The following is an 18,630-nucleotide window of genomic DNA, read 5'->3' on the forward strand; positions in this document are numbered from 1 at the left end:
TAGATTGGACAATTAGACTTAATGTTCAACCTTTAAACTCAGGAGCTACTTTTTCCAGCTAGATCCTAATCCTAATGTAGTTCCTAGTGTAACCTTTTTCATAGCTTTTGTTGGTTACTGCACAACTGAAAAAATTACATCCTGCAATTTGCATGGACTAGCCAGAGACAGTTTTGCTATAATAATGAAAATGCCTCCTTGTAACTTTGTGGTTGCCTGTGGTCATCTGGTCAGGGGGACACTCAACTTCCGGGTGACCACTTGCGATTGCATGCTGGCTGCATAGTTTGCCTAGTGGGACACTGTCTCCATGCAGTCATGGTCTGACTCAGATTGACTGCAGTCACTCTTAAACTGGTTGGTGAAGGTTTGCAAATAACTGTCGTCTAAATTTTTTTAAACACCGACAGGTTGCGAACCCATTGCAATCAATCTGAATTAGTCTGCACCGACAAGTGCAACTCTGCAATGTGTCTCTTTGCAATACAGGACTTGAGTTATATTCCTCTATAAAAGCAAGGTTGCTGAATACCTGTGTTATTTTGTTGTTAAGTTGCCATCCTGCAGAAACTAAATCACGTGAATTTCTTTATGTGTATGTAGATGGCAGCGGTTTTGCAATCTGCAACAGTTTCTCCAGTCCTCTAATATGCAACTTTGGAGACCTCGTGTGAACTATAGGCTCAGTTTCCTGTTCTCCTGGTTTCCTGCTGCTGTAACTCATCTGCTTTGAGGTTCGGCATGTCGTTCATTCAGAGATGCTCTTCTGTATAGTAAGTGGTTACTTAGTTACTTTTGCTTTCCTGTCTGTCTGGCAAGTCTCCTCTGACATCATTATCATCCAGAGCACTACCGCTCACAGGATAATTTCAGACCAGTCTCTGTAAACTCGAGATGGCTGTGTGGGGAAAATCCCAGTACATCAGCAGTTTCTTCCAGACCAATCTGTCTGGCAGCAACATCCATCAAAGTCACCTAAATCACCTTTTTTTCTGACGCTCAGTTTTAACTTCAGCAGCTTGTCTTGACCGTGCTTCAAGCCTAAATAGACCGCGTTACTGTCATGTGACTGAACAAATAACTGCATAAGTGAACAGTCGAGCAGGTGTACCTAATACTGTGGCCAATGAGAGTGTAAATAACACTAAACTGAATAAAAGTTGAGAAAGTACACCAGAAGTTCAGGGGACAAGTGTCCAAAATCTGAAACGTGTGAAAGCAAAATATGTTGATATCAGCTGGAGCTGCAGTATAGTGTAACGTAGGGTGGAGATGAAGCCAGCCATGGAGGTGTGCAGGTGGATAAAGAATGAGCAGCTTCTGACTTTCCACAAGTACTCATTTATTTAAAAAATCTAAAATAAAAGTGCTACCTCTACCACACATTACTTGAGAGCACACTACTCCACGTACACACGGGAGCATCCATTACAGGGAGAGTGCGAAGAAGAACAAAAAAAGGGGTGACACACCAGTCATGAGACAGGAAGCGCCACCATGTGGTGATACACTGCATTACAACAGCAACTGTTACAATAGGGGGCGATCGTGGCTCAAGAGTTGGGAGTTCGCCTTGTAATCGGAAGGTTGCCGGTTCGAGCCCTGGCTTGGACAGTCTCGGTCGTGTCCTTGGGCAAGACACTTCACCCGTTGCCTACTGGTGGTGGTCAGAGGGCCCGGTGGCGCCAGTGTCCGGCAGCCTCGCCTCTGTCAGTGCGCCCCAGGGTGGCTGTGGCTACAATGTAGCTTGCCATCACCAGTGTGTGAATGTGTGTATGAATGGGTGGATGACTGGATATGTAAAGTGCTTTGGGGTCCTTAGGGACTAGTAAAGCGCTATATAAATACAGGCCATTTACAGGCCAATAGACCAGCTGATTATACATCTGTTTCTGACCTGGACGTTTGGTTGCATTTTTTGATTGATTACAACTAAAGTTAAAAGACATGCAAGTCCAAATAACTACAAATCCATGCTGTCCATCCAGCCTATGGGAGATTTCCCAATACAGTTTAATATCCACTGAAAACTAATTCTCACACAGCCTACTGCAATTCAAAACTACAGCGCCTCAGTTCAGCTGGTTCCAGTACATCTGAGCTCATTTGTGTCATTATTGTTTTTCTGTCATGCAACCAGGAACATCATTTGTTATTTAAAGGCAGATCACGCATATGGCTTTTGCAGATTATTTGCATTTGCGTATAATTCGAACAAGGAGTCTCTTCTTCCCACCTCTTTCTGCACACTGCGAACTGAATATTGATGTATTTCACTGAGACTGTCATTGTGAGACAATACGTCAAAAAGGTATGCATAAATTTAACGAAAATGCGCTGTACTGAGACCACTGTTTGGGTTATTTTGTTACTTGACAAGTTTCTGGGCTGCAGAGAGAACTTTTTTTATTTCAAAACCCCTAAAAAGGTAGTATGAAAACTAACAGTACTGTGGAAGAATTGTTAAGATAATATGGCACATTTCTAAGTCAAATATATGGTTTTATATATGCCACTTGGGAGGTCCACTTACCTTTTGTCCTCTACCTGCTGTGTCCAGTCAGTCCTGCACAGTGTAACTGTCTTTTCATGTGTCAGCAGTAACAAAGTCAAATTCCTCACCCTCCTGGTCTCCAATTAGAAGTGATTATAATTCTGATAGTGCTGCCAAATTCTTAGTGGCAGCTGTAGGCTCTGGAATTACTTTTTTAAAAAGTGGGTATTCTGAGATGGTCCCTGGTCGGTCTCGCTGTGTCATTAAGCAGAGGAAAGCATCTCAACTTTTCACTGCAAGTCAAATATTCAGAACATAATGCTTCCCAGATTGTGAGTCTGCAAATAAGTTTTCCTCGTGTCTGAAATCCAGATAAATGAGTTTGTTCATTGGGACAGTTTTAAATCCATGCTGCAGGCCGACATTAATGAATTACTGATGCAGTGGAGTATGTTAAAGTCACAAGCCAAATGCATATACAGTGGAATGACAAAATAAAGGAACAATCTGATGAAGTGTTCTAGTAAGGTGGAAAAGATATTTCCTGATTCTGAGTTTTAGGGATACTGTCTTGGAAACCTTGCTTCAGAATATTCCAAAAGTATTCAGCTGGGTTATCTGGAGAGCTGACTCATTTTTGGCAGTGTCACAGTATCTAGAAATCTCTAAGGTAGCGTAATCTTTGCATATATACATATGCACCTAGGCTTTCCGCCTGTTGGCCAGCTGCTACTGGACATCTGGATTTTTATTTATTTAAAAGCTGCTAGTCATTTTACACATATGCACCTAGGCTATAATAATCCTGTTGTTTGGTCTGTGCCACACAGTAGCATTACAGCAGGTGGATAACGCTACAAGCCAGATGGATGATGGCTGTGTACAAAAGACAACATGAGTTGTTGCTATTAGTGAAACCTTTTCATAACATAAAATGTTGTCAGAAAGTGGATTTGTTGACTGTTGACACAGCCCACTATAAGGAATATCCAACATAACTATCTCTCAACCTTTTCACACCTAATTTCACTCCAGTGTACGCAACATAGTATGCAACCTTTTGTACGATGACTGGGAAGTTAGCCAAAAAGATTGCAATGGTTTTAAAGCAAAGTGTATAGTCTCTTTTTTTCTTTTTAAAGCCTTCGTAAAAACATATCCCATCCTCTCGAGCATCCTCTCGAGGTCCAGTGTCCTAAAACGGTGTCCCTGCTGCAACACACCTGAATAAAATTAGCTCATTAGTAAGACTATAGAACTTAACTGCCTACTGAGGTGGCAACCCCTAACCCTACTCAAGTAACTTTAAATAAATGTAAGTAAATGTAAGTGTTTGAAAAACTTCTAAAAGTACTGTTATTGCACCATGTTCATTCACTCATGAGCTGCTGTAATGTGAATCAAATGGCTAATGACCTACTAATTTTATTTAAGTGAGTTGCAGCAGGGACACAGAAAAGTTTCAGGACACTGACCCTCAAGGACTGGAGTTTGACACCTATGCTCTAGAGGAAATTTTGGGCATTCTATTTCAAGTGTTGAAAGGAAAATGATCAAATTGTTGTCAGTGACTGGGACAACAAAATTCATATCTCAAGGTTTAAAAATGGGTCTTCTTAAACCAGTAGGTAAAATCTTGGTAGCTATGTTCATCTTGTATCCTCACCAGAGATGGGCAGTAATGCGTTACGCGTTACTGTAATCCGATTACTTTTTTATTTTGAGTTTGATTCCATAAAAAGTGACAAAAACATTAGCGTCCGCTGTTCACTGCGTGGAAAGAAAACTTCTTTTTACAGCGAAAAAAACCCCTAAACCTCCGAGCAAGCACAGTCAGTACGCTGCCACGGGAATGTGAAACTCCCAGATCCTTTCACTGACCGCTACGACACACCTGCTCCAGGGCAAACCTCCACCTGCCCCACTCCTGCTATACAGGTGAAAATAGAGCAACAGGACCGCTGAGTCTTTGATTTTATTTATTTTCTGCTGTGTTTTACGTGCATTCATTTGAAAGAGTGAGTGTAAACACAAAAATAATATTTAATTTTATGTGCTGGAATGTACAGAAAATAGGTTTAAATGTTAAACAAATTTCTTCCAGTCAGAGAATGTTGCATATAATTTAATGTTTGCCTGATGCACAAAGTTAAAAGATTAAAACTAATAAAACTAGTTTCAGTGCAACATGTGAATGAATATTTATCACAGCGGGGAACGCGATCACCCAGCAATCTTCCCAACTAAAAGCCAAACAAAATAAATATTGTTTGTTTTCTTGGCCAAAAAAAAATAAAAAATCTAGACAACCTGTGACGATGGCCCATTGTTTTTTGTCTGAGTTGTGCTAAATTATAAAGACTTTAAAAAATATATCTTTAAGAGCCTTTTGTTTGCTTGTTTGTCAAATGTCCTACAAAACTGCCTTAAAGTGAACGTGATGTATTTCTACTCATAAAATCGAATCAGCTAAGCATTTAATATTTTAATGCTTATTCTAATGCGTGTTGTTATAGTAACGATAATACTAAAACTGCTGGGTGGGAACAACATTCTCTCTTGTTAAATATAAATAGACTACAAAAAGACATCTTTATTTTCACAGTAAACAGGCCCAAAGCAAAATTCAAGACTTACATTATTACAGAGACCTCGGTAAATATTTGAACTGAGTAGTGCTCTGATGTTTTGGCTCTGTTCTCCTATTACCTTGGATGTGAAATGACAGTTTGATTAATTACTGCAATTCTCAGTTGCATTGAATGAAAGGTTAAGAGAATAAAACATTCTGGACGTCGTCCTTCACTTTCTGGAAGTCCTGACTGGGAATCTGGGGTTACTGCAGTAACCCCTCACCTAAAATATTGCAGAGGAAATTGCAAAGCAGACCCTGGATCAGAATCCAAAGGCAATTTCATCCTATTAGTCTGAAGGAGATGCAACAGCTACATCAGCAAACGCTAGGCTGCTTGAAGTCTGATGTTTCAGAAAAATATTAAGACATAATTTTCATCCCTGAGATCCAACACATGGCTCTCTTTTTTTCTTTTTCAATTATACAAGCACTCTCAAGATATCCGTACTTTAGTCATCATTTCTCAAAGCCTCCAGTGTTTCAGGTTTCTGAGTGTTATGTGTCTCTAAAATTATAAATTCACTATATAAAAATGAAACAATTAGTTAGAATTTGGCTCTGTTAAACATTTCTTAATGGATTACAGAAATGCAGCATTTTTCTGGTAAATATATTTTACACAAAACTGAGAAAATTAACATTAAACATGTCTCCTTCTGCCCTTTTAAGTTATGAGTCTAAAACTAGAGACTTAAGAAAGGCCCACCAACCCTTCTAAACCAGAGCAAGACACCCATATTGAAAATATCCAGTGTTTCCCATGCAGTTCCGCATTAATGCCCCTTTCCATTCTTTTTTGGAAAGTTCAGTCATTACCAACTACCTAGGACTGTTCCTGATCATGTGTTAATGGTTAAGATGGACTTTAATTCCACTTCCATGGACCACAGCTGACAACGAGTTCTTGTTCTTCCTCCCTGCTGAAGCCTCTGCCATAACCTGACGTGCAACTTCCTTGAAATGTAATCACATTCACAGCTGATGCAGCGCACACAGATATGCCAACAGTGTCGTTGCTAACCATAACCTTTCAAGCCACTTTGTTTGTGCCAGGTAGGCCTTTCGACTAAAGTTTATTTGCCTTCACTATCACATCCACATTTTCAAATAGAATATGTAAATTAAATAATGGAGCTGGATATTGTTTAAATCAAAAACTGAGGCCTGGTATTTTATCAAAGAGTGTAGAGAGGAGAATGTAAACACTCTGAGCATAGCCAGAGCAGACGGATTCAGTGCTGCTTTCAATTGGCAAGCCATAAAGAAATTACAGAAAAAGCAGAATCTAGAGGAAAAGCCAAACCCTCAAAGTGATCTGCTCAGTGTCATATGGAATGGCATATGGAATTTCAACCCACAGCTAAGCCCATCACTCCAGGAGCAAAGGGATTTATAACTGCAAAGGATTTTCAGATGGATACTGACTCCTTCTATTGTTGTTTGGTGAGTTCTTGCTGCATGTCACGACACTTAAGACGCACACCACTTCCTCAGTAATTGTCTGTCATTATTACTCTCACGACTCCTACCATCAAATTGTATCAAGATGACCTCAGATGATGCAGGAGCTAGTATCTTAGAATTTTAGATGTTTTCACTTTCAAGTAGTTGAGATTAGCTCAACTGTTTTCCAAAGTTGGATGGTGACAGACTCCATGTAAACCGTAGTATAGGCTCATCAGATTAACAATTGCAGTGAAATCAATTACAAGATAACATGTAAATTAAATTACAGAGATATTCAAACCATTATTTTGTCTCAGTGGCAGAAGGATTGATCCTGATTTGTTAGCTTTGGTTCATGAACTGATCCTCCAATGGTTATTTTATAGTAATGGAAACTGTCCCACTGGGCTGAACTGCAAGCATATCTTGCCAATTAAGCCAAAATGAGGTTGAACTTTAAGCTTTCAACTTATCCCTTCTTTGAAACATGGTTAAAACAGGTTGCCGCCAGTTTGAAGAAGGTAAAAACCAGTTTAAACCATGACCTAATGACTGTTTTTTGACACTTGGTAAATAGCAGTTAGAAAGAAAGAAGCTTTACACAACATTCTCAGTGAATGGGGACCACATGCAAACCACCATACAAATCACCTCCACAGCAAACTTCATCAGCTGAAAAAAAGGCTTGTTTGTTTTTATTGAAACCAAAGTTTAAGAAAAGCCACACATTTTGAATATTACAACCTTATGGACAAACGACAGAGGCATATTCCAGATGGGCTCAGTCCTCAGCTGGCTAGACCTTTGTTAGATCCCACATTGCCTGTCTACTTTTACTGTGAAGTGTCAAATTCAGTCAAAAATCCCCCCAAAATCTCACATTTAAGGCAATTTGATGTCAGGTTTCATCCATCACTTTGTTCTCTTTATGAGGTTTCTTCCTTAACCTATGTGAATGAAAAAGTATCATTAGTCTTCACAGGACTTCTGGGGAATGAAGGAAAGTTTGAACTTTCCAAGACCTTACAGTTACAAAACCGCTCTGTGTGGTAAATGAAACCCCTTTTTTAAACATGCAGCACAATTTAAACTCTATCAGTCATCTAGTTATACTCATTTGCTCTTCTAAATACTTAAACCCACATCTTTTGGCCACAAACCTGCCTTTTCCTGAAAGCAGCACTGACCATGTCCTTGGAGAGCTTCATATCCTGAGTTTGGGTGTTAAAAATCAGCTGCAGTGCTTTCACTGTTTTATATGGAGATGAAATATGCTGCTAACGTGTAAGTGACCAATTAATAAATTTAAACTGGGGGTTGATTTTTATGCTTACTCAGGATCTTCCAAAATGTCACTCAGTATTTCCTGTCCATACACAATTTCCATTTTTTTTAAAGTTAATCGTGGTATTTGTTTTAGCTCAGATGTCTGTTTAAAATGTGTTTTTCCAGAGATTAATACTAAAATACACAACTACAGTGATACTTGTAATGTCTTAGAAGTACACAGAGCTCCCATTCTCTATAGACCTGCTTCTATATCCCAGTAAAATCCAGACCATCTGTACCACAGAGCCAGATTACCTTACATCTATGCAGAAACAATCAACATGTAGAGAAAATGTACCGACTGGCATTTTATCCATTCAGTACTAATATGCCTTCCATGAAACACAATGCAATGTAATGTTCTGAGTCCAAATGTTAGCATTGTTACCAGTAACCTGCCAATTTAACATTTGCCATTTCTTCGCTTTTCATAGCTTTGCCGGTCCATGTACTCCAAGTTGCAGTAATTTAAGGTAAAGTTATTTATGAGTAAATCTAACATGAACTGCTCAGGTGATAAAGTTTGGAAGATATTTAAAACATGCTAAAGAGGATTTATTGAAATTTATGTTCAGTTAATTTTACAAGGAATAAATAGAAAATCAGCTAAAGTCTTAAGCAGTAGATCAGACTTCTTTAAAAATAAATAAATAAATAAATCTGACCAATTGTAGTTCCTGCATCCCCACAAAGATCATTTTAAACCGGTCACATTTGTGGACAGTTACACCCAGCAGAACTCTGACACACTTAAACACACAACTCACAGAATAACCAGGCAAGTGCACTCTCAGGGTCGAGGCTTTATTATCCCTTGTGAGAAAAGTGTGATCAGAGAGTCATCTGTACAAACAAGCTCCTGGCAAACCACACACACAGCAGGGGGGTGGGCAAAGAAAAGGCCTCTGGGTAACATAACTGAGCAGGCAGTAGATGGTTTGCTGCAGGAGATGCGTGCTGACAGTTACGCTGTCAAGACCGATACCCCTGATTGTCACCAGATGGTCTTTTCTGCAAACTACACAGAGTGTGATGGTGCACCTGAAATGCAGCGATTATGACCAAATACATGTTTCAGTAATGGTGGCGGAAATTAGGGCACTTCCTGTCTATGTATGCGCCATTAGAAGCCTTCGGTTCAGCGTTTCCGTAAGAAAAAGAAGGAAGTAAATAGAGTTCTCCAAAGGTGAAATGCAGTTTCTCGTAGGTGCTCTGGACGTGACATATGATGTGGAAATGAGTTCCAAGCCTCAAACTCAAACTTTCCTAAGAAAAATCCATTACGTGCGATTCAAACCGCCACTTCCCACCTGCAAATATCCACAGATGTACCTACAGGGGTCCACAGTTGAGGCTCTGGTTTAGTCATACCCAAGGTCCCAACACACAGAAAATTCAATTTGTTGACAGAGTTAAAAAAAAAACCCAAAAACATATATATCTTTCAGGACAGCACACTTCACAGTCCAGACATTATAAATATATTTTATGACAGTCCAAAAAACTTTAACTTTTAATATTACTGGAACAAACATTTTTAACTTTATCGTCTGCAGCCATTGCAATACCACCCACTTGTATTGGCTTGGGTTAGGTGAAAATAAAATATTTCCTTTATTTAATTGGTTTATATGGCTCAATATATTAATAACTTACTCCATAACATGTCATGAAGTAGTGATAAATACTAGTTTACTAAAGGCCCAGTTGCTGTTTTCAGATATTTAACAAAGGTCGAGCTGAAAATGTTGCAAACCGCCACCTGACTCATCATTTTTGGATGTTATAAAGCAGCGGTCCCCAACCCCGGTACCGGGCCGCGAGAATTGAGGCTCAGGTGTGAAATTGATGGTTTTCAGGGTTTTTATTAGTTTTTAGCGTTATTTTTTATCGTTTTTATCGTTAACTCTGTTTCCCTGGGTCTTTTCCCATGTTTTATGAATAAATCTTCTTTTTTTTTTGTAACCGGTACTGGTTTTATTTTGTTGTATTTGTTCGCAACACCTTACAAATTACTCCTAATCTGCCAATTTCAGGAAAAAAGGGCAAGGACGTTTGTGTTCAGCTTGATCAATAATATATAAAATTGATCAGTATGTTAAAATTGGATTTCTGTCCAGCCATAGGTGAGGGAATCCAATTCTACATACAAAACCTCTTCTAATTCAGCACAGTGTTGGACAACGTGCAGCTCAGTTTGTCCCACTAATAATCTTTTTTAAATTTGCTGCAATAAGGTTTTATTTTTTAAAGTTTGGGCAAATCCAGTGTGCAGGATAAACACAAAATAGTGGAATGTATTTGAGACTCAAGGTGGGGACAATTATCTTTTGTTTTAGGAATGAGACCTTGCAAATCAGCTGTATAAGACTCTTACCAAAGTGACTTGGGTTTAAAAAAATATTCCCTAAGAGTCCCAAAGAGACAGCTGGAAGCTATTGTAAGTGCTTGCAAGGTCACAAAGGAGTGACAACTTGTGTGTGTGCTCTGTGTATAATTGTTTTATTCTGTAGCAACCTTGGAGTGTGAGAGCACCTTTGAGATGAACGGGGAGAGCCGGAGAAAGCAATTATAAGACACTTGTTTTTACTGGCAAGTGCAGGAGACCTTGGAGGCTGCACATATGACACCATTGTGATATCGCCCGCTGAAGGCAACCATGGACTTTACTGGCACCTCGGAAAAAAAACACGGGTGACCTCGGAGAGAATGCCTGGTTTTCACTCGAAACGCCCACTCAATTTAATTTCACACTACATTAGTAATCTAATTACGTGGTGAAATGTTAAACCGGCCGGGGTCCTCGGGTGTTGAAGCCCCTAAAAAGACCCAGTGAACTCGCAGCATGGCCGCTTTACGTCTCTGCTACCGTTGGAGGATTCAGTGAACTCAGGCACTCCACCCCGGCTGCCCTGCCAGCCTCCGCCGTAAGCTGAGACCACCCTACATAAACGCCAGCAGCTGAGCTGCAGCCATGAGCTGTCAGGCAGCATTAAGACTGAGCGCTCGGCACTGCACTCACATGTAGGTTCCCTGAGAGGCCAACATCACATCACTGAATGGCCAAAAGATCAAGCCCACACAACCACCTCAAAAACAGGCCCCTCCGTTCACTGAGCCAGCCTGAGGGAGTGAAATTAGAAAGACCCTTCAACACTGATATGAACCATGGGAATGCCATCTACCCTCAACCCTGACTGCCCTCCCCATGAAATTAATTAAGTGTAATTTCAACTACATAATGGGACAGTGTACATTCACCAGATTGACCGCAATAGTGAGACTGTTTATGGCAACTCATCAAACTGTGCTTTGCAAAGCAGCGCTCTCTAACCCACAGTGCCCGGTTGTGACCTCAAGGAACTGACTTCCAGCTCAGTTTTAATGTTGTTTACTGCCAGGTTACTCGTGCTGTTTTCTCACATACTTCATAAATGATTACATTGCGCAGGAAAGCTGCCTTTGTGTTTGCAAACTGTGCAGAATCCAGAAAGTCAGGACATTACCTACCAAGGCGAGCTATTGTCTGAGAGTGAGTTTATATTGGACGCGATCCACATCACCTCATGTTTGAGATTATGGCACAAGCCACCCAGAAAGCAGAAGGAATTTTTAATAAATTTGTTCTGCATTATGAAGTAGAAACTTTTCAGGGCTTCCTTAACTCTCATGAAGGGAAATAAAGGTGTTTGTCAAACAACAGCCAATGCAGAAGTTTTTTCTTCTTGAGGTTGTGATTAAAGGTAATACAGTGTTGCCCTTTTTAATAGGTTTTGTAACAACAATGGTGGAAAATTCACAAAACATCAACTAAATGAACCTTTTGGCTGGATGAACAAGCTTATTTCCATGAATTTCTTAACAGTGCTTAAACGTCTATAATTCAAATAAAACTGGGCAGATTCAGTTGTTTTTCATGATGGAAAATTCCAGAATAGCTACTCAATCGACCTTGTGGTGAAATGGTTTTCTTAGCTTTTGATCGCTAAGTTAAATAATGAACTTTGAAAAAGTTTGAACAATTTCTATCTGATTATGTGATATGAAAGAAAATTCCAGGTCAGTGACTAAATGCTCCTTGTGTTAAGAATGTTCTTTAAATAATAAAATCTTTCTTTTTATCTAGAAAGAATGTTGCAGTGTTGAAACCTGAAATATTGCTTCAAAGCTAGTTTCATTTCTCACTTACACAAACGCACTACAGTCGAGTTGCTGGTTTTCGGCGAGACCACATCACTGCTCCGAAATTTTAAGGCATCTGCAAATTGTTCTTGCATGTTCTTATCCGGGATTCGATCAGCGCTGACCTTAAATGTGAGCTCCAAGGCTGCTAATCTGCCCCTGCTGAATGCATCAATCTGTGTCAGCACTAGAAAACAGAGTACTTATACTTTTAATGCACTTTTTCTTTTTTTAGACTCTCTGTTTTTTCCCTCCCAGTGTGGATAAAAAAGTGATTAGGAGTCTTTGTGTGTGGGCTGCTGAGCTCAACTGCTGCGTACCTGCTGGCTGCACGCAGGTACTCTTAAATCTTCCCTTTAACATCCACCGTCTGTCAAAACAACTCTGAATCCGTGCCTCACGTGAATCACACCAAGAGGTTCTGTGAGTTTCTTTGTGATTTGTGTTTGAGGGAGTCTGATGGGTCTTTTGTTAGAAGATCACTTCAGATCAAATTCTTCTTTGGATTGCTCTCTGGTGTGAGTCTGGGAGAGAGTAGAAATCAAGACTTTTAGGGGGTTTTTCTGTGTGGGTACACAGCAAATCTCTGGAGTTAAATATTTTGGAGTAAGGCAAGGCAAGGCAAGGCAAGTTTATTTGTATAGCACAATTCAACAACAAGGTGATTCAAAGTGCTTTACAGAGACATTAGAAACAAGAACAAATAAAAAGCATGATTTAAAATTGATTAAAACAAGCAAATAAACTAACTAACTAATTAACAAACAAACAAACAAACAAACAAAACAGTATATAAAATCAAAACAGATAAAATCAGAACAGTAGATAAAATCAGTAGTTAAATGTAAGTTTTGAAATTTAAGCTTAAAGTGTGGATTTGGTGCTTTATTCAAATGCAGCTGAGAACAGGTGAGTCTTCAACCTGGATTTAAATAAACTGAGTGTTTCAGCTGATCTGAGGCTTTCTGGGAGTTTGTTCCAGATATAAGGAGCATAAAAGCTGAATGCAGCTTCTCCGTGTCTGGTTCTGACTCTGGGAACTGATAAAAGACCGGATCCAGATGACCTGAGGGATCTGGATGGTTCATACTGGGTCAGGAGGTCATTGATGTATTTTGGTCCTAAACCATTCAGAGCTTTATAGGCCAGCATCAGAACTTTAAAGTCTATCCTCTGACGGACAGGCAGCCAGTGTAAGGACCTCAGAGCTGGACTGATGTGGTCCACTTTTTTGGTCTTAGTGAGGACTCGAGCAGCAGAGTTCTGAATGAGCTGTAGTTGTCTGACTGATTTTTTAGGTAGACCTGTAAAGATGCTGTTACAGTAATCAAGCCTACTAAAGATGAATGCATGGACTAGTTTTTCCAGGTCCTGTTGAGACATCAGATCTTTTATCCTTGATATATTCTTGAGGTGATAGTAAGCTGACTTTGTTATTGTCTTAATGTGTTTTTCTAAGTTTAGGTCTGCATCCATCACTACACCCAAATTTCTCGCCTGGTTTGTGGTTTTTAGATGTATAGATTGAAGTTCTCTGGTGACCTGTAATCGTTTTTCTTTGGCGCCAAAGACTATTACCTCAGTTTTGTTTTTGTTTAGCTGGAGAAAATTGTGGCACAACCAGTCATTGATTTCCTCAATGCATTTACCAAGAGCCTGTACAGGGCCTCGGTCTCCTGGTGACATTGTGATATATATTTGTGTGTCATCTGCATAGCTGTGATAGTTTATTTTGTTGTTGTTTATAATCTGTGCCAGTGGGAGCATGTAGATGTTAAACAGAAGGGGTCCCAAGATGGAACCTTGGGGAACTCCACATGTGATACTTGTCTGCTCAGATGTGAAGTTACCTATTGATACAAAGTATTTCCTGTTTTCTACGTATGTTTTGAACCAGTTTAGTACAGTTCCTGAAAGACCTGTCCAGTTCTCCAGTCGTTTGAGTAATATGTTATGGTCAACTGTATCAAATGCTGCACTGAGATCCAGTAAAACTAGGACTGACATTTTTCCACTGTCTGTATTCAGACATATGTCATTAAACACTTTGGTCAGAGCGGTTTCAGTGCTGTGGTTCTGTCTAAAACCTGACTGGAAGGCATCGTAGCAATTATTCTGTTTTAAGAAGTAACTGAGCTGTTGAGAAACTGCTTTTTCAATGATCTTACTTAAAAACGGGAGATTTGAGATCGGCCTGTAGTTGTTCATTTGTGTCTTGTCAAGATTGTCCTTTTTCAGTATAGGTTTGATTACAGCAGTTTTTAGTGATTCTGGAAACACACCTGATAATAAAGAAAAGTTGACGATCTGTAACAGGTCTGACTCTAAAGTCTTTGAGACCTTTTTGAAAAAACTTGTTGGCAGGACATCTAAACAGCAGGAGGAGGAGTTCAGTTTACCTAAGATGTCCTCCAGGTCTTTGCTGTTAATAGGTTGAAACTGTTTCATGGTGTTTAAACAGTTTTTTGGTGGACACAGTACATATCCTGGATCTGCTGTTGATGTACCAATTGCTTGTCTAATTTTTTGGATTTTTTCAGTGAAGAATTTGGCAAAGTCATTGCAGGCCATGGTCGAATGAAGTTCAGCTGCCACTGACACAGGAGGGTTTGTTAGCCTGTCAACTGTAGAAAATAAGACCCGAGCATTATGGCTGTTTTTAGTGATGATGTCAGAGAAGTAGGACCTCCTTGCATTCCTCAGTTGTAAATTATAATTGTGAAGTTTCTCTTTATAAATGTCATAATGAACCTGGAGGTTTGTTTTTCTCCATCTGCGCTCAGCTTTCCTACACTCTCTTTTTTCTTTTTTCACCAGCGATGAGTAAGGCATAAAAGTGCACAAGAGTTACATTCCAGGAGTTTATTTTTCACCTTATACTACAGTTAGTGTTGGGGAGTACTCTCAAGCGGTGTAATATTTAGGTGTTCATTCACTGAGTGCTAAGGAGTCTAATTCAACACATTGCTGGTGTTGTTTGTCTGTCGACCGTTACCCTGTCTATCTGTGCTTGTCTCTTGGACTCCGACATGTAGGAGGTAAAAATACTTTATTTATTTTGGAATTTTCTGAGAGTGTAGTAATGTTATATATATATATATATATATATATATATATATATATATATATATATATATATATATTCAGTTACATGGATGCATAAGTAAAATATAAAGTTAACTAACTAGCACTACACGTGTTTTCTGCATGTTACGCTGATTCGTTGATAGCAGCTAGGCTAACATTAGTCAAAAGTTAGCTAACTAACTTATCTTACTGTATTTGAAGATACACATTTCACGTTGTCAATGAAAACGTTCATTTGTATTTCTTTTTTTTAAACACTAATGTTTCATTTAACGTTAGCTAACTACAGTAATATTATGTTTAGACTCATGGTAATGGCCGTATTTAACCAAAGAGAGGTGCAGCCTGCATTAATGAGATATCAAGGTACCATTAACATAAGTTAGTTAGTCCTGCTTCACAGATATGCACACAACCCTGTCGCCACACCTGAAAAGACAAGGACGCGGCAAACATGCGGTCACATTGTCTGCTAAACCTAGCCTAGCTAAATAGATTTTAAGCAGTAGCTAGTGTGGACAGGCTAGCTCAATGTTAGAAAGTGTTTATGGATTACGTTATACACAGTTCACATAAAGTTATCAAAAACAGCCTCTTCTTCTTCCACATGTTATGTTTCATATTAGTAAAGGTTTTTTCCATAGGTGGCCAAGATGTTGATAAAAGTAAAACACAGAGAGACAAAGAAATATGTCAAATTGGAAGAAGTCAGCTTCACAGATTTTATGAGTGCAGGTAAGTTATACATGGTTTGTACCAAGTCATTAAAGAGGAAATGATAATGTTGTTATTAACTAAGTGATGATTTTACTTCAGTGCAGCAGAAGTTTCTCATACCAGAAAATGCAGCACTGAAAGTCACAGATGAGCAGGGTATAGAGGTGGATGAGGATGTCTTTCCTGAACTTGCAGGAGTCAAAGAGGTGTGTTTTGTCATCTATACAGCTGAAGGTAAGTAAATATATGCTCTGATAGATTTTGTGGGATTTGATTTCTACAGTTACTCTTAAATAAACCTTTTTTAATTTGTCTAATATCCTGTGGTAACAATCACAAAATGCTGCTTTCATGGCTCAACAGTAAGTTGGATTTATCACATGCATTTCAGACATCCTGGAAACAGAATCATCCAAGAAGCTGCGTGACTGCTCAGACCTAACACACTATGTGACACTCACACCTTGTGGTATGTAAATTGTATATTACCATAATAAAATACAAAATAACCATCTGTTCTCCTGGGAGAAAGTATAATTTAATCAAAGCATACAATTTACGTATGTGCCTATGTGCGTAAATGGTAGCTTTGTTGTGGTTGATTTTTGATTGTATATGCCTTATATTGTAATATTTTTGTTTGTCACCCTCAGATTTGACTGTCCTGAAGCAACATGTGGAAGAGCCCTCCTCTCAAAGTCTAACAGATACATTGTCTGTCTCAACCACCAGCAGTCAGAGCAGTGACACAAGCGATGCCGGACTTCAAATGGTTCAGCCTCTATTGGACAGCATACATGCAAGAAATGTAGATACATTACTTAATAGACTTGTATTTGACTCTTTAGTTGTCATTACTTGAAAAAGCTTAAACACGAAGATAAAACAGATTAGAGAAAAATAATTTGATATAGTATTTCATGTAGTTCATATGTATAATCCACAGATTGAAATTGTTGTTTGGGTTAAAATAGTCTCATTTTTTGTCAATTTTTTTGTTCTTTGTATCAAATGTGTTTAGACAGTGGAGCAGATTCTGACTTCCAAACCAGCAGGGGTGACTGTCATCCATGAGTATGAAAAAACTGGGAGTTTGAAAGATTCCACCAGGCGATTAATGGTGAGCATCATTGTAGCTCACATGCGTGAAAAGGAAGGGTAAGAGGAATGATGTTTATTCTATTCATTTTTAAAACTGGCAAGGATCTTATCAAAAAACACTTCTGCTTTTGCAGGAGAACTGTAAGTAAAGCAACGAAGGAGTTTCATGCACTTGGAATCGTGTCACTCTTCCCATCTTTGAAGGATCCGTACTCCAAAAACGGATATGTGAGTTTGCTCTGCAACTGTAGTGTGTAATAAGACTTGCTCTCTCTCTCTCTCTCTCTCTCTCTCTCTCTCTCTCTCTCTCTCTCTCTCTCTCTCTCTCTCTCTCTCTCCACAATGTATGCAATTTCTTTCTTTCTGTAGGAGCATTTCTATGACATTCAGAGCAACAAAGGTTTTCTTGAGTGGCGTATCAAGACTGTGCAACGTCAATCCAAACCCCCCACTGCATCACAGAACAGGGTGGAACTGAAAGGAGGGCCCACATCACGAAGGAAGTTTGGTTTCACTAATGACCAGCAAACAAGAGATCAATGTATGGAAGCCATGTCTCTTCTTCATCACACCACTGACCAAGATATAGTCTTCCAGAAGATGAGAGAGACATTCTACTATCGTCAGCAGATACTCCATGACCCACAAGAATCAGCAAACATTCTTCAGATGTTTCCAGGTTCCTGGAAAAATGGAACACCAGTTTTAAAGACAAGGTTGCCAGGGAAGCCAGAGACCTTAAAGAGACTTGTCTTCTGAAAAGATTGCTGAAATCTGCTTTGAACGAAGAAATGGATGATGCTGATGAGCCAGGTAGTGTCCTAAAGTAACACTTTATTAGTGTAGTAATTTTAGTTTTCATTTTTAAAAGTTATCAAAAAAGCAGCAGTGTGGATAATGTGTGTATGGATCACTTATTTTCTGCTCATACCCTCAACCAGTTTTTATATGTTAGTGAAGTTCAGTTCTGTCTCCCCTTTCCAGCATTAGTATTTAACTCCTTAACACTGTCTGCAGAGTGGGACAGCGACATGGCTTCTCTTCTTGTTCTGCTGCACCTTCTCACGCCACAACCAGCTGGAAGGAAACGGCCAAAGAAGATAAGTGTTGGAGAGGCAATAGATCATCTGGTTAAATTTCACAAGGTTTGTCAAGATAATGTGATCCAGTTCCAGATACTGTGGTTCATGGAACACTTTTTCTTAACCTAAGGGTTTATAAAGTGATGCTTTTTATTGTGTTTCAGTCTTGCCAGAGCCTTGAGGATCACCTCATGAACAATGAAGGAAACCCTCAGCCATATCTCCTGGCCACAGGGACTTCAAAAGCACAGGTTTTCAGCTTCTACATAGTCTTGGATCGAAAGCTTCTTCCATGTCAGTCAGGCACATCACTGGGTGCATTTGATGAGCTGTTCAAGTGCCACTTTGTTTTCAGTGTGAAATATGAAGACGCTCTGTCCAGCCTGTACACATTTTTGCAGACCACTGTGTACAATATTGATGTAGGCACAACAGTGGAAAGTCCAAGAGTCAAAGAGTTGCGAGCAAAGCTGTTGAATAAGTAGTAACCAGGTTATGCATTCAAAATGTTGACCTGCTTTCTCTGTGCTTTATCCTTTGCTACAGCTTTACTTTTG

At 39.3% G+C, this 18,630-nt stretch overlaps 1 protein-coding gene across 1 annotated transcript; it reads left to right on the forward strand.

The window, feature by feature from the left end:
* Positions 1 to 670: 670 nt before the first annotated feature.
* LOC308408349 (uncharacterized protein) lies at positions 671 to 17,750 on the forward strand (the record flags this gene model as incomplete). Its single annotated transcript, XM_080900546.1, has 8 exons — positions 671 to 773; positions 15,818 to 15,908; positions 15,990 to 16,124; positions 16,282 to 16,359; positions 16,544 to 16,698; positions 16,912 to 17,048; positions 17,126 to 17,219; positions 17,361 to 17,750. The coding sequence occupies exons 1-8, from the start codon at positions 759 to 761 to the stop codon at positions 17,748 to 17,750; spliced, it is 1,095 nt and encodes a 364-aa protein (XP_080756672.1). The 5' UTR covers positions 671 to 758.
* Between the last annotated feature and the right edge of the window lie 880 nt (positions 17,751 to 18,630).

Source organism: Rhamphochromis sp. 'chilingali', assembly GCF_963969265.1.
Source record: "Rhamphochromis sp. 'chilingali' genome assembly, chromosome: 13".
In the NCBI taxonomy this organism is placed as follows: Eukaryota; Metazoa; Chordata; class Actinopteri; order Cichliformes; family Cichlidae; genus Rhamphochromis; species Rhamphochromis sp. 'chilingali'.